The sequence below is a fragment of the Temnothorax americanus genome, unplaced genomic scaffold (genome assembly GCF_048541705.1).
Source record: "Temnothorax americanus isolate GAGA-0224 unplaced genomic scaffold, ASM4854170v1 Scaffold1, whole genome shotgun sequence".
Classification (NCBI taxonomy): Eukaryota; Metazoa; Arthropoda; class Insecta; order Hymenoptera; family Formicidae; genus Temnothorax; species Temnothorax americanus.
Window position 1 is genome coordinate 284411 of NW_027509230.1, and position 17388 is coordinate 301798.

Below are 17388 nucleotides of genomic sequence, written 5' to 3' on the forward strand. Positions count from 1 at the left end.
ATCTATATATATGTATATTTTATTATGCATTATATATATATAGATATGTATCTAAATTTGTTCTATAATAATAAACTTCCTATTTGTTGAATGCTGTTATTATATATTAGTATTATTATTATTACATATATATTGGTAATACATCACGTTTAATCAGTGATAGGAAAACAAAAAAATAAGCAATCTTCACATGTAAACGATACTTAACGGCCAAGCGTTTTCACGCCAGTGCGAAGATTGCACAGAAAACAACCGGTGCTGCGTTTCGGCTTTGACGTATTATGAACGCCCGTCATCTTGAATGCACTCTGTGCATATAGGCTGGATCATCTCATCTCATCTCTCGTTTGAAAATTGCACGACTCGTGTAACGCGCCAATTCCCTTTGAACGAGACTATGTGTTTCATGTCCTTCCTCGCCCTTCCCTTTCTCATAATCTGCTGTCTATTCTACCTTCAGTTTCAGTCTCAGTGTCTCACTCTGCCTTCGCCCTTTGTGCAGCTCTCGTCCTGCGTCGCATTAAGTATACGAGGCGCGAATATCTCTCTCCCATATATCCCTCAAAATTTCGTCCGTTTTTCGTTATGGTTCGCGCGTGACAAGAACGAAGAATACGCGTGAGAAAAATATTTAAAAAATGCATAAACATTTGTAATATTGTATACGCGCGCCAGTGGGACAAGTATAGTGACGAAATAAATCCGGCCGACGATAATAAACAGACGGCTGGATTTGACCGATTTTCCTGTCTGGCAGTCTCGCTCTTTGAGTCACGGGCGCTCGGAATATTTTTAATACTTTTTGCCAATGTTTTTATATTGCATTTGAATTTATATGCGATTGCAGTTTTGTCTCATTATTTGCGCTTATTTAAAAAATTCAGAGGTTTCTCTTTCTCTGGAAAAAAAGAGAGAATTTTCTCCTTTCTCTCTCTCTCTCTCTCTGTTACCGGGATCGATCGATCACTCGAATTTTTACCCCAAGTCTAAGTGATTCGTTATCAGGCCACTGCTTCACAACCCTTCGCGTTATTGAAATATATAACGAGAGACGGCTATCGCGACAAGTCTTAGCGTTTCATCCCTCGTAAACGACGAACGGGGAAAATGCGCAAACGATTAACGAATGATGCATACTTAGATGCGGCATACGCGCGGCGCGCGGCGACGACGACGACGACGTCGACGTCGACGTCGGCTGACGTCAGTGACGTCGGCGACGGACGGCGAGATCGGCGAGATTAGTGGCATGGTGGCGCAGGCGTAATGACGGAAGTCGATAGACGGCTGATGAGAGATGAGAGTTGAGAGCAGACGAGCAGAGCACGAGAGTCAGAGAGGTGCCGAGTGGTGCAGAGAGGTGCGCACTCGTAGCAGCGAGCTGCTCGCTCGCGCGTTGAACGTTGAACATAACCTTCAAATCTTTTGGTGAGCGCGCGTCCGGTCCGGGTTGCGGGTTGCGGATTGCGGGTCCGAGTCGATCGCGCACGATCGTCGGCGTTGGTCGTCGTCCGCGCGACGACGTGACGTGACGCGACGTGACGCGACGAGACGTGACGCGTGACGCGTGACGCAACGTCGTGCCACCGACACCTGCCGCGCCTCCGAAAAAGGTGCAGGGTCTGGTCTGGTGTCTTCCTTGCGTCCTCGACGTACACAAGACGACCGGGTGGAAGAGGTATATGGACTGTCGGGAAAGGCTGCTCGCCCGTACGAAAGGTTCGTAAAGTATATTTAGATATCTTATCGATATAACGTAACGTGATGAAGGTTGTATGATTCTTTTTTATGATTCTGATATCAATAATGATCAAATGTGTAGCACGTCCCGTGTAAATCCTAAAAACATGTGCGGGAAAGAAGATATAACGCGACTTTTATTATCTTTTCTTCTATGTAATACGACGTTAGCAGTTGTGTCAGTTGGGCCTTTAAAAGTAATAGAAACTGCTTTCGAAATGAACAGGCTGCGGGATAATTGATAATACAATTGTAATAATTGATACTGCAATTGTTTCAGATGGGTCATGGGTCAAGCCGTTCCGCTTCGTCGGCAAACATACTTTCCACGGAGGAATTGACACTAGTGGAGTACCTCTTTAAGTCTATGTCGCGCAGCTCAGGTTCCATCAAACGTGAGGACATATTCAAACATTGGTCGATACATTTGGATGATGCATTATTGCAGTTTGTGATTCGATTTCTCTGTCACGATCCGGGAAAGAAGGTCTCGGGCGTCAACGGGGAGAACTTTGGTCGACTCTATGTCTTTGCCGTACGCGGTAATCCTGAGGAACGCACCAATTTGATCTTCGATGGTTTCTCGGAGGAAGAGCAAAAGTACGAAATACCCACCGTTTCGTTCCTTCGGTATATTCAAGCAACGATCAATTCTTACTTGCGACTACAAAAGAACTCCGGTAATGCGCATTATCTTACTTGGAGTAGCATCGGCTGCACTGTCAACACCAGGCGCATAGGGATGCGTTCTCGCACTCTCTGCGAGGACCTGATAAAGTATGGGGATGTATTGACTGTCGATCAAGTGGAAAGTTGGTTTGTGACAGCTGCCACGTTCAAGAATATTCAATCGCACGTTTTTCAGTACCTCTATCTAGTCTCTCAAAAGAAGGGGAGCGACAAGAATACGGGAGCGCGAATAAACGATCTGAATCTTCTGCCATTGTGCAAGGGTTTGGAAAATATACCGCACTTTCCGAGTATATTAGGCTTAGGAGACGTTCTGTTCCTAAATTTGAGTCTGCCACACGAGTTACGCGACGAATGGCGATTTCTATTTTCGAGTCAGGTGCACGGCGAATCGTTTTCAACCATGTTAGGAAGGATCGTGATGCAAGGTGCTACGATCGTCATCCTTCAAGATATGGACGACCACGTGTTCGGCGGTTTCGCCTCGGACAGTTGGAAGCTAGGACCGAACTTTATAGGAAATCAAACGTCATTCCTATTCAAGCTCGAGCCGGAAATATTGACATTTTCATCGACGAATTACAACAATCACTATCAGTATCTCAATCTCCATCAGCAAATGATGCCTAACGGCCTGCTTATGGGGGGGCAACTTAATTATCCCGGCCTCTGGTTGGATTGCGAATACGGCACCGGCAAATCGAGCTTGTCGTGCACGACTTTTCAAAATTATGTACAGCTTAGCGGTAAGGAAGACTTCAAAATCAAACATTGCGAAGTGTGGGGAGTCGGTCCAGTGCCGGACGCGGAAGAGGACGTGCGCGAAATGAAGTCTGTATTGGATCAAGACCCAACGTCGAAGGTCATGCTAGAATTGTCCGGTCGTAAGTTACACAGTGAAGGACTTCGCGAGGAACAAGAGTAATTGTGATAAGTATAGGCATTTTTATGAGAGCTTGAGCAGAGAGAGAGAGAGAGAATGCTAGTTGTAAAGATATTTGCAGATATTTAAGATTGATCAATATTGATTTTACACAGAATAAAATCTATCTATATTGTTATCGATTCTGATAATTGTAATGGGATATATGCGGGTACGAGAAACGTATTAAAAATCTCATAATTATATAGTAATGTTTACCATATGAAAGAGTCCTCCCTTTTACATGAGTGCATATCTTTAACGTTGAAACGAATTCACGTGATAGCGACGCGAGAAACAATTAAAACGCATTAACAGAAACGAATTGCATTACGAAAATTGTTGTGGAAGTTTGAGTGAAAAAATTATTCCGCTTGTCCGTTTTTATGAATGACCTCCATATATATTTTTTACAGACTTGTGTGGGACTATTTATTTGTAATTATTTATCTAAGTATATATTATTAGGACTTTTGTCCCGTTTTATAACGGCCTGATATCTTACGATTCGCGATTGTTTTTTCGATCATTCGATCATACTTGTGCAATTTTATTATGTCGTGTATACGTGTATCTATGAATTCAGTGCTATGATATTAAAGAATGCCGATTGTTGCGTGGCCTGAATGCCTATTGTCTAGTGCCTGACGAGTCGTTGTAATTGTTAATTTACCGTTCTCTGCGTATGTTGATTATTTATAAACGAATAACCGTGTGCCATACAAATTGCTTTTGTTAACTAAGACTGTATAATCGTCGTGTAAAGAATAAAAGGAAACATGCAAACACGCACTCTGATTGTTTGCCAATTATAAAGTCATGGGAAACCATCGCGCTAGTGTAAGATCTGTTAAAAGTTCAATAAACGATCAAAATCGATATTTTGTCACGTTTGACTTGACCACGTCCTTTCCATCAATTTACAATACGTTTATAACGTTTGCGAAAGAAATTCGATCTTTTTTTTTTTTTTATTAAATTTTGAGAGACTCACCCGATGACTCAAGTTGTAAGTTAGGATCAGATTCCTGGCGAAGGAGTTTGCGAAGGCTTGATAAAAGTCCAACACTTCTAACAGCCGATCTCGCTTGATTGTGTGCAAATCGCAGTAAGTGAGCGCCCTAACGTTCGCTGCGCTCTGGCCGATTGTCGGATTCGTCCAAAAGCTGTCGCCGAAAACATCGCCTTTCCCCAGTATCGCCACCACCTCGTCGTCCTGTATGACCTCAAGGCTGCCGGTCACGATAAAGCACAGAGAATCTATGGATTCTCCCGTGTGATACAGTAGATCGCCGGGTGCGCTGTGCGACATCGTGAAGTGCATTGCCAAAGCACGCAGACACCCGTCGGACGCTAATCTAAATAGTAAACGCGCATAGCAAATTAAAATGATATGTCTAATTATATATTATATTATACTTATAATTTAATATATTTAATTTTTAAATTAAATCGTTTAAAAAAAGTAGTTTAACAAAGCCTCGATGTATCATAGAATTTACCTAAAGGCTGGATGTTCGTTGAAGACCTTCCGGTTAAGATGCACGCAAATGTCGGCCTTCATGTCTTTGGGGCAGTAGTTGAGAACTTTATCTGTATCCAAGCCCTTGGTCATCGCCCACGTGCTAACGACGTAATCCATGACACGTTCGCTAAGAGCTTTCGGCACTTCATGGAGCTTCATAAATTCTCTCACGTTGTTCAACATATCGTGATACTTGGCGGTAGCGGACGTCATTTGTTGGATGATTGTGGTGACATGACCGAAGATCGTGGCGTATAATAAGGCTGATTGAGGAAGGGAGAGAAAGAAAGAGAGAGAGATAGAGAGAAAAAAATTTATTTATTTTACGCAAAATATTCGCAATTATTTTTCGTTTAGTTTTGTCAAACGCGAACGATCGAGGTATTTTTTTTTCTTTTTGTACATATTGGCCGATTTACGGGTATTTAATTAGATTTAGAATTAATATTGAGATGTCCGTACCAGCGATGATCATCATACAGATGGTGAAAATTTTCTCGTTGTCGGATTCGGCTGCAACATTCCCAAAGCCCACGGAGGTCATGCAAGTCATTGTAAAGTAAAGAGCAGTGACATACATCGTGCGTCGTGACGGACCAGCTACTAGTTCGGGTGCGGTGCTGGCATTGGTCCACAAGTAGCTATACGGTGACTGGGTAACATTGGCCAACTTCCACAACCACGAGTATTGCACCCCATTGTCCGCATCCGACCTCCCTATCGAATACCTTCAACGCGAGGAGATTTCTTACGAGACTATATCGGACAAGATATTGATACGATATCGAGAGATTACATTTGAGGCACCATGCTATTTCTCTTACGATCGCGCAAAGTTGAACTTAAACTAGGTTTTCGTTCATACGCTCTTCATACACTTAAATGCTTCCAAAATTCTCGATTAACTTTAACTTGGATTTTATTCATTTATACTGGATACTTTGTATCGTTTCTGCATTCGCCTTTTTTCATAATAAATTTAAATTTACTTAAAGAAGTAAATGAAAATATAAACAGCATATGGCGCGTTTACGTTTTATTCGATCAAACTTTTTTTTTATTGGTACAACAACGGTTATAATTTTTAAGGTAATACAATGAAACGGCAGACATGTATAATTTGCAAAAAATGAGAGCATATTCTGTGGCACAGTGAAGATCATGGTAATTCTCGTCTCTGTATGTGTATATAATGTTATGCGGTAATAATTGCGTTAATGCGTTACGCGGCATATCCATATCCCGGTCAGAGAGGTGTTACCTTGAATACGTGTGTGTACGCAGGGTAAAATCACCTTAATAAGACGTACCAGATACAGGCCAGCCAGTGAGCAACCAACATGTAGAAACAGAGTAGAAGAATGAGCATCGCGGCACCGTACTCCAGATAACGATCTAACTTGCGTACGACTCTACCGAGTCGCAGCAGCCGTACCACCTTCAGAGCTGAAAACAGGCTACCTATCCCGTCCTCATCGTGGTCAAAGGCGTTAAATACGTCGTATGGTAAGCAGCTCAGTAGATCTATGACGAACCAAGATTTCAAATAGTTCATTCTGATTACCTGAAAATATCAAAGTGTCACGTCATGAAAAGACAACTCGTTATTAATATAAGTATGCTTACTATTATATCAACTATTTGTGTGAGAAAATTACTTCATAATGCTGCAAATTATTTATAATATTTGTGATTGATGACAATTTTAAATACAAGTAATAAACATGTTTCATAGATAATTAAATTGCTTGCAAAACAATTTTGATAAAGCTAAATTTACCTTCGGATCAGATACCACTTCTCCGCCAGCACCAACAAACGTTGTGTGAAAATTTAGTACAATGTCGATGAAGAATATCACGTCGACGATACTGTCTACAACTAATAGGGAGACGTCCTCGCTAGTCTTATTCTTAAACGCGACGTTATACGGTACCATTATGGCTGTGTAAAAAGTCAAACACAAAATAATCCAGTCCCAAATTGCCTTGAATGCACAGTAATGTAATAGAATGTGTGGCGGTGTTTTTGGCGCTTCTTGTCTGTATTGTGGCATAACATCGCCGCTCAGGGATATCATCTGAAAGAAAAACGTAATATCGAAATATGTCACAAGAAGCGAATTTTTTCTTGTGCGAAGAGGATAATAACTAATTATTATCAAGTCGTAAAAATGATTCCTTTACATACGTGTCAAGATTTATACACATATATTTATATAATTCGTTGACTTAAATATTTAGATTTTATATTTCTTCATAAATTTTGTTTTTATACTGAAAGATATATACGCGCGTCATAAATCATTATCAAAAAGAAGGAATTATTTTCACCGCTTACATATCGATTTCTTATATATCCATCTATCTGATATCTCTTTCTTACGCCAAGTCTGGCTCCATTAGCTTTTCACACTCCAAAGAGCTTTCGGATGTAAATAAGCTTTCTAGGTTGATTTTGAAGAGAAATTCATGCAGATGTGTTCTCAGCTTTCCATTTTCTGACGAAGTTGGCGTATTGAAAATACATTTCTATTTCGTCGATTTATAAATGGGACTTTGTATAAGTTGACTACTACACTTACCAATGTTACCATTATCCATTATACTGACTGTTTTGAAATGATCCAATAATTTCGGCATGAATTTCTTTAGAAAGCCATAGTAAGAAAAGAAAAAAATATCGAGATAGATATTTTAAAGATAAACATTTGAAAGGTAAATAGAAACATTATTGATACAAAAATATATAAAGATTTTTAATTTTGATAGGATTATGAAGCATCACGGTGACTCTTACATGACCCAGATGCGATTGTTTGGCGGTAGTCGGTACAGGTGTGTCTTTCAAAGCCGGCAAATGAGAGCTGAACTGAGAAACTAGGACCGATCTCGATCTGGTAACTGATCTGGCGAGTTTGGCGAACTTGGAGAGACCGCCTTTGCTGTCGTCCGTTTCGATAGGCTGCTTCAGGGCGGTGATGTCTCGAAATGTCAGCAGGAACAAGACCACGAGGTCTCGTTCGTTTTTTATGGGCGCTATTTGCAACAGCAGCCATAACGGTGTCTCTAGATTGTAAAAAAAGAACAATGCTGACATCACCAACGTGAAGAGTATGAAGAGGAAAATGAATAATCTAATATTTAACTTATGTATATTCTTTCAAGCACTATATTAGTTGCAGGAAGATTACGAATTTCTCATATATCTAAAGAGACTAATATTGAATCAGCGATTTAGCTGGTCGTCAATTCAGCTGTTGAAATCTAGAAGAATCTACGCTACGTGTGTCAGAAGGTAGACTCCAATGAGATGCTGTGATCATATACAATAATATAAAAGTGCAAAAGAGGAAGAAAATAAAATATGAACATTAATCATATTATTGTTTCATAAATTAGACAAGTTTTTAAAGATAAGATAATAAAATCAATACACGATTAATATAACAGGAGAAATATCAAAATTATATATTTTATTTAAATAAAGAAATAACCAAATCAGATACTTTATTCCAAAAAGAAACTCGAAAACTTTTTTTCGATGTAATTCTCTTTCTCAAATAATACAAATAAACTATAAAAGTTCAAAACATTTGTCTATACATTATTGCGTTGCTTTCTTTATTAATTAGGCATAATGTACTATCTAATAAATTTCCAAGTTGACGCTTAATCCTTGTAACGTGATGATGTTTCGCCAACCCAAGTAACAAGTCGTACTGCGCACTAAATTATTGTAATAGTCATACTTGTCCACAATGTCACATATTTGACATGCAGGATCGAAGCTGTATGAGAGTTCAGGCCAATGGAATCTAATTAGGGATTCGCTTATGATATTTAGTAGCGTGAAGCATGCGAGCATGCGAATAAATAATTAGTAATAAGTAATGAGTAAGATTTAATTAAAGTATGAGAAGAAAAGAGTAATATATGGGTTATAAGAGTTAAGTAATAAAGACAGGTACGTTAATAAAAATATGTCATTACGTATGAAAATATGTTTTCGATATCAAAAAATCTAAATGCGAATGAATAGAAAAATTAATCTGGCATCTCTCTCTCTCTCTCTTGGATATCTTTATAAGCTCATTCTTTGACGAGACACATTCTTACACAGTCTCGAAAATATCTCATTCTATACTTCGTTTTTTGTTCTTATATCGCAGATTAATAAAAAAAATACAGGAATTCAAACATGTAGATGAAATTTTAGGCCCGAGGGAATAATATATAAATGTTCGATAATATTTTGCATCTACCCGTCTATGTGGATATTTACCAACAACTGGATTAATTAAGCAACCTTGTAAGCCTGTCGAGCGACATACGACGGCGGGATACGAGCTACATATGAGAAGCATCGACAACGTACATCGACAACGGAAATATCGACGACCATGTTTCCGAGAAATAATAAAAAGTGTAAGTCATCGCTGTGAGAGCATATAACTACGGCTTCAAATCGGTTCTAAGTGAAGTAAAAAAGGTTTCATAATTAATCGAGATAATTGTGACAGAGAAAACTCAGCATCGAAATACTTCTCAACGAAAAATCTAGCAATTGTTATAATATTTAATAATAATAATATAATTTATCAAAGGATACTTTTTATTTAAAATATTTTGTTAAGAGTTATCAATTGAAAAATATTGAGATGATACATTTATCGCAGAATATCAAAATTATCTTGATTACCCCGATATTAAACCTTATACGCACGAATACTAATCATACGCTTGAATATAATCGGCGTAATTATATAGCAACATGCGTTGTTACAAAGCGTGTTATGCATTATTGCATACGAAACAAATGGCAGTATCATAAAATATATATCAGAACATATGAATGGATATATGAGATGAAATTTGCTAATGATGAGAAAGAGAAATAACCACCGCGGTTTGTTCAATCGATCGAAATGTTTCGGTCTTATTAATGAATAATATGTGTGATAATTGAATTGAATTGAATTTGTACGATCGTAGAATTTATTGTAAATTCATATACCTAATTTAGAAAAAAATGATGAAAGAGTTACGAATAAGATTTTGTTGTTCGACAATACGTTAATAATAAATGACGATAATAAATCACACACGTACACTAATTTCATCTTTAAATTTAAAAATTTTAATATATAGATATAATAATGACAATTTTCAAATGGATAAGAAGTAAATTAATTTATATTGTGTGCTATACGAATTTTTTTAGTACCGATTTTGAAGTATCGTTGAAATTAGACAAATTGATTGGAATCGAGATTTTTTTGACAATATATTATATAATTGTATGTTATAATTTTGTGTTGAGAAGAGAACATAAAATGTGAGAATAAATATAAAATTTGTCCAAGAAAAGAATCTTCGTTTTCCGTTATATGGCGCATAATTAATTTCTTTTTTAATATTTAACACTTATCCCTATGGGTTAATCCTTGCAAATTGATAATTTTCAAGATGACTTTCCTCTTCTCGGAGAAAAATGAGCGTCATCGCATTTATCTCTGAGTTCCTTTCGACGATAAGGACTGTCGACCGTGGTTTTCCGACAAAAAAGTACTTAGACTCACCAAATGAGCGGGGTTAAAATTATGTTTGCGATCTATTTTTACAACTATCGGCAAATGTTGCTATAACGACTATAGCGAGGCGATAAACTTTCTGTTTTAGCTCCGATTACGAAGAGAATGTGATTATTTTCCATAATGTAAGTATTCTAAAGAGAGAATTTTGGAAAATAAAGACCTAACGATAAAACGGTTGCAAAATATACTAACGATAACTCTAAATTTCAAATTATTATTATTTTAGCTCATTTTAGGTCATCTTTCTTATCGGTGCTAATACAAATGAACAGAGTTCAATATAATAGTGTATAGTGGTTTAATTTGTTCTTTCAAAAAGGTTGCCGAATCAGAAATTTAGAATAAAAAATTTAATTAATTTAAATTTTGATGCTAATTTTCAAGCTTATTATCGATGAGATAAATATATCTGTCGTATATATGGTGTCCTTGGCATAGATTTTAGATTCGTGGGTGACTTACTGATGGCATTTGCGAGCACGCTTTTGCGAATCTGTGTTAGACATACCTCTTGGGGTACCTTTAAACAGAACGATCTTTCGTTATTATGTTTAATACATCGTGAATTAAGGGAGGGCGTTTTCCTTTAATCAAATATTCTTCGAAAGCTTCAAAACGAGATAACACGCGAATATTAAAGCGAGATGATGCGACACTATGGCAGAACGACCAGCGAAACGCGAAACTTATCGGTGATGTATGCAAATAGTTACGTTTTGATATTCCATCGAATATTGTGCATGCACATTGATACATCTCGTGCCTCGAGGCGTTTTCGCAAAACGGGAATCGACGGTTTTGCTATTAGTAAGTAATTGTTGTTGCGAACATTATAACTGTAATATACGTATGCTTTCATAATGTGCTTTATAAATTTACGATCAATATTTTCCTATATTCTCACACTGCACTTATGATTGTTAAATATATATAGTTAAATTTATGATATAATTTTTGATAAACATTATATCCCATCTATACTGTGTGCACAGTGCACACACAACATTTTCACTAGCTTGACAATGCAATGAGACAAGTGCCAAACGTTTATAGAATACTTATTAAATCGATTTTTTTTTTTAATTAAAATCTTATTTTCTTTAAGAGAAAGTAACGCAACAATTTTTTCACATGCTTATATCGCTATACATATATGAAAAAGCCATAAATTGCGCGTTTCCAGCTTCGCGTCGCGCGTCGGTTACATATCCCAATAAACGCAATGCAAATGCTGTTACGCTGGTAAAACGTCGGTTCCTCTACACTCTATACGCTAAGCGACGACGTTTTGTTTTCCATTAAATACATAGATCCGGCTGATTGCCGGGTACCTCTTAACGTTTCCGCACCGTGCACAATACATATATATAAAGTGCACGATGGCGCAATAGGAAACTAGATGCCGGCCCGATAAACACGCGTATGCAAATTTCGCGCAATAACTCCCTGGCCGAGATTCCGCAGGTAGTTTTTCTTTCCCTTCTCAACCACCTTTTTGCACGGCTATTCAATTACCCTGCGTGATAAATACATGAAGAAAAACGTACTCGCTACTAATGAGATTTTGCTACATCGTGTGAATTTCGCGAAACTTGCATCCCCTTGTAATAATACCACGCGATTATAAACCGGAAACGAATAATTTAATCTTCTTAAATCGTCTTATGTTGTAATAAGAATGATGAAAAAATTTACTGATTGCGTTTCTTTATATTTAAAACCGTGCAGGTCCATCGATTTTATTGGCTTACGTAACTAACGCGGTAACGCGAAATAAACAAGTGATTTATTTATATGTTAGATCGAAAAAAGATGTAAAATTTTGTATCTTCGAACGTTTATTACGATCGTTCTTCCTTTCTGCATATGAAACATTGAGAACGCTACATCGAAAACCATTGACATTCGTAAAAAGCCCCACGAACATTTAAGCTTTTGCATGCGGAAATTTGCAAGGATAATGGACTCACTGGTCTTCTTGTACAACAGGATCTCGAATTGATCGTGAATCTGACCCTCGAGACATTCCTCGATCCTGGCGATCGTTTCCTTGTCCGTTAATTCCCCGTACATGAATCCACAACGACATGACTTTTGCATAACCTGGAAACACAAAGGGAATATATTAATATTAGTATTTGCGATAGCTATATTTTTCCACTATATACAGAACGTTGTATATGTATTGTATATAGTAACACTCATTGTTACTATAGATAAGCAGTTGTAACATACACATGGACAGATGATAAATGCGCGACACGATTACAGACGGTAAAAAACCAATCAATCAGTTTTATAATTAGAATCGATCGGCCTTAAATGAGGATTTCGCGCTTGTTTGATCATATTCATAAAGAGTATTTCGTAAATTATAATCCAATAATCTGAATAGTCTAAAATTTCTAAGCGTTCACACATACAGAAATAGTGTGTGTTCGTGTGTGTGTGTGTGTGGGTATGTTCGGATCTTGTCCACGTAATGTTAACGCGCTTTAAGATAGTTTATGTAAAATGCTGAAAAAATTGGTCAACTTTAATCAACTTTATAAAAAATATAATTACGAGATACGATTATAAACTGAAAATGTCGATAAATTATTTTCACAAGTAGTTATTTTTTCAATCGATAACGTCACTAAATTCAAACGTGTGTATTTGTGTGTAAAAGTCATGTAATGTATAATGCAGTATTTTTGATTGCACATTGAACGCTGTAAACAGAAGCCAATGTGAATAAAGCATTTCTTTAAATAGCGATCTCGTGGATCGATAATGTTGATAAAGGTTGACCCCGAAATGTTATCAAATGCCGACGAAAGCGAGAAACAGCTTGTGCCATTCGTGCAGGATATCGAGCATTAGTGATATCGTGTTTTTCAACCTCGAAACAGATTTATTAATCCCGTAGTGTTGACCTTTAAATCCCCCGGTTCACAAACGCAACAGGAACGAAATTCCTGTTCGATCCCGATCAAATCCGTCATTTGCGGTATGGCGCAATTTTTTAATTGGACACGCAATCTTGTGAAAAGAATGGCATTTAGAGAAACAATATCTGTTCATAACAATATATAAAGGAAAAAACTTCTAATAAAAAAAAACTAGAAACCTCTGCGATTTATTCGCGCGCCATCAACTTTATCAATAAATTGACACACACACACACACACACACACACATTAAGAAGATTATTTTAAATACTATCGAAATATATTTGCTCGGAACTACCGCTTCAACATTCGCAGCATGCAGATGTGTAATAAAACGGCACGAAATAGCGCATATTTCCTGTATACAACAACAGGTCTATTGTATTAGCTGCACTCTTTTCACGCTTTCCATACAATAAAAAAAGATGTACTTTTAAAAAATGGACAAGCAGAAAAGTATGGGCGTAATATTGTTGACTGATGTGAACACAGAGGCATGATTTTTAAAGAAAACTTAGCGATTTTTTAAACGAAGAAAATAATTTTACGACTGCGATTATATATTAACGCGATTACGTCTTTGAGGCTGCTGAAGATAATAGGATTAAAAACGTAATTTTCCTTAATAATACTGCGTGGCTACGTAAACAGAATTGCGACAGCTATAACAAGCGAAAAGTCACAAATGCAGCAGATTTTTATTCAAGTGGCCAAGTAGAATTATTACTTCTTAAAAAGAACCGACAATCACTGTACAAAAAGAGCTCATGATTGTCTAGTTCTCTATAGTTCATCCAAATAAATAGTTTTGCATTTAAACGTCTGTCTTTTTTTGTCTTTAATGTAAAATAACAATGTGATGTACATTTGTTGCAAAATACGAACGAGATCGAGAATGCGCGGAATGTACTCTTCGTCGTCAATCTATGTCGTCATCACTTTCGTTCTTTATCCTGCAAAAACTTCGAAAGCATCCCCAATCCGGTTTCCAGTAATGGAGTTTGCAAACCCCAAATCCATGTATCTTCTCAAACAATAGGATTGGAACACTGGGAGTCTTACAGAAACGAGATGGTTACTGCGGCGGCTACTACTATACGTCGTCACTTTTGTCGAGACGCTAGAGCCGAGTCACATTCGAATCAAGTAATTCAAGATGTTCAACGTAAGTGTGAAAAATTATTTTTACGTGTTTCTCCTGTCGTTAGTTTACGAGTTCTATTTAACAAGATTTCTCGCATTTTTTATTTATCCTCTGCAGACATTATATTTATACCTGTTTTCCATCAAAAATTCATTCCATCTTAGATCTTTGTTATTATTAATATAAATATATTCAAGCAAATCCTTTAAAACTGCAAATATGTATAATATAATGTGCAATCGAAAATGTAGATGAACATAAAGAGAATAATCAGTAAGCAAAAGAGAATTAGGACATTATATGATGAATGAATAATAATGACGCTCTATTGTACGCTCGCTGTTTATAGCGCAATTCTAGTTGTTGTTATTACATAGTTCAATTCTAGCTTTATTATTACATAATTCAATTATTAGAGTTATTACATAGTTCATTCAATTTTAACTGTTTATCAATTATTGTTTTGTTTCGCGTAGATATTGACATTTTCTGCAACAGCAATAATAAATATTCGATAGTACTTCTTAAAATAAACACCAACTTATCAAATTCAGTGAGTAGATTGTGAATGATTAGTTAAATTAGCGATTAGCCTTTAGCTAGAGAGTTCGATATCGGGGTTGGCCAATGTGATACCATCTCTCGACTTCTTGTCTCGCACATACCCTTCTATCTTTTATCCCCGCATGCACGACTATAACAAATCGATACTGATGAATCAACCCTAGTCGCTAAATCCCATTATCCGTACGTCACTCGCACCACTCTCGTCCTAGAAGGTATGGGGATGGCTAAGGATAAGCGAGCCATTGCTCATAGTATAATCAAATGAATATCGAGGAATATTCCGAAAAATATGACAACGTTGCAAACATTTATTGGATTTTTGCCAAAGAAAACAGATTTAGAGGGATCGACACAAACGTGCAACGACATAAATTCCTATTGGTTCTATAATTCAAGAGAGAAAATATAATGAAATTAATATAAAATATTGTTAATAACAAGTCGTTTTCGAATATAATAAATTAATCGAGCTGAGAAACAGTAATACGCTTGTTATCGATTATCCGCACCTATCCGCTTTTAAAAAATGCATATATGCGGTATCAAAACAAATATTAACCGGTATAAATAAAATAATGTATTTTTAATATAATTGAAATGTGTAAATTATTATATGGTATTCTTATTTAAATGTTCAAGCTGTTGCAGGAAATCAATGTCCAAATAATCCATGTTCAGATAATTGGCGGCCCACTGGGGTGTTTGTGTATCTGATAAATTAATTGAAAATCTGATAAATTAAATAAATTTGTGACGCTTGGCATAACATGTAATTAACTCATTAATTAATTAATTAATTAACCATTAACATAATGTGTAAATTTATGTGTAAAGTATAAACATTCCATGCATTATGTCGGTTGCGTATAACTACAATTATACGCAAGTATTATTATCATAGTGATATCAGTAAGGATAAAAAGGTTGGAAAAAGCACAAATCGAATATTAGTATATCAAATAACGTACTCGTACCTCGGCACGATTGTAACCAGAGATCTTGACGAAGCTCTCGTTGCAATAGACGATTGGGAAGTCGACGATCTGGGCGTTTGCTAGTAGAAAACTGCTGTCGGCTGTGAAAGAAGAAAGAACAGAACATTATTCTCCTGAGTATAATAAAACGTGACACAAAAACATGCATTTCTTCTCATCTCGCTTTTTTCTTTGAGTCGGACCTTACCTTATTTATTTGTTCGCCGTTTCCTCGTTTCATTTAATCTTTATATATATATATATATTTCTATCATATCTTTTTTTTAAATATAAATATATCTATAATTTGTAACCTTTTATATCAATGGGGATATCTTCAACATTAATATTGTGAATATGATTGTGAAATGTTTCATGGTAGAACAGATCTTTCCCTCCGTTCTTTCCACCTCCCTTCTCTCTCTCTCTCTCTCTCTCTCTCTTTCTCTTATATAATGCGACATAGAGATGCGCGAAAACGGTTCATAAAATTTAAGCATCAGGTATGCTCGGGTGCCGTAATATCGCGACACAGGAATTCGAGAGCGTTGCAAGAAGATTTGTGACGACAACGAGCGAGGACGCAATCGTTATGTTACCGACTCCGGTTACAGAGACGGGATTCTATAACTCCTTAACGACAGTTTCGGTATCGTTGCGCGGGTATTACATATGATAAAAAAGCTGCGCAACACTGTCCGATCGATACCGAAACTGTTGTTAAGGAGTTACAGAATCCTCCGCTACAGGTATTTCTTAAATCTTAAACGAAGACGATCGTCTAACAATCTGGCTATAAAACACATAGATATTTATTTGCTAACAATCGTCGTCAACATCGTCAAGATGTTACGATAAACGATCGTTATACAATGAACGTCTTACATAGCAAAAGCCTTAGGGCCAAAGCACATAACATTGGGTAGCGATATACGACAGTCGTAGTCTTGGACGTAAGTACGCTGCTTTGGGCTTTGGCCCTTACATTTGAACTTTGCAACGCATGAGTCAGCATAAATCGGAAATTACGCTCGCAAGATAGAGACATAGGCGATCCTTTTTTCCATTCCTTCTAACAAATTATTATTTTGTTATATATTATTAATTGCAAACGAGAACATATGCGAATTACTGAGTTATAAATGCTGATGAATTTGATTAATGTACCTACATATAATATTATACGAAGAATTAACCAATAATCATAAAATATTATTAATTTAATTAATACCATGTGTTATTATATAATCCCGCAGAGAGCTCAATCTGTATAGAACGATTCAAATCTTCTCGTCAA

The 17388-nt window shown here is 36.7% G+C and overlaps 3 protein-coding genes across 13 annotated transcripts in view; 2 read left to right on the top strand and 1 right to left on the bottom strand.

The window, feature by feature from the left end:
* Socs36e (Suppressor of cytokine signaling at 36E) overlaps positions 1-17388 on the top strand; it is a 191152-nt gene that overhangs the window by 116798 nt on the left and 56966 nt on the right. The gene's annotated exons all lie outside the window — the stretch shown is intronic.
* The window catches only part of Eag (potassium voltage-gated channel protein ether a go-go), a 74806-nt gene that overhangs the window by 14277 nt on the left and 43141 nt on the right, over positions 1-17388 (bottom strand). For 5 of the 11 annotated variants that reach the window (XM_077405052.1, XM_077405002.1, XM_077405063.1 and 2 more), the window contains 8 exons: positions 16092-16192; positions 12444-12576; positions 7677-7945; positions 6658-6957; positions 6188-6441; positions 5340-5605; positions 4855-5140; positions 4347-4710 (listed from right to left, as the gene is read on the bottom strand). In XM_077405052.1, coding sequence (XP_077261178.1) covers positions 4347-4710; positions 4855-5140; positions 5340-5605; positions 6188-6441; positions 6658-6957; positions 7677-7945; positions 12444-12576; positions 16092-16192 — 1973 coding nt within the window. Of the gene's footprint in view, positions 1-4346; positions 4711-4854; positions 5141-5339; positions 5606-6187; positions 6442-6657; positions 6958-7676; positions 7946-12443; positions 12577-12708; positions 13227-16085; positions 16193-17388 lie in introns of those variants that run through there. The other 6 variants (XM_077405044.1, XM_077404994.1, XM_077405077.1 and 3 more) reach the window with 2 other exon arrangements.
* Positions 137-4231, top strand: LOC143896987 (MTOR-associated protein MEAK7). Its single transcript, XM_077405246.1, has 2 exons — positions 137-1719; positions 2021-4231. The coding sequence occupies exon 2, from the start codon at positions 2021-2023 to the stop codon at positions 3353-3355; it is 1335 nt and encodes a 444-aa protein (XP_077261372.1). The 5' UTR covers positions 137-1719; the 3' UTR covers positions 3356-4231.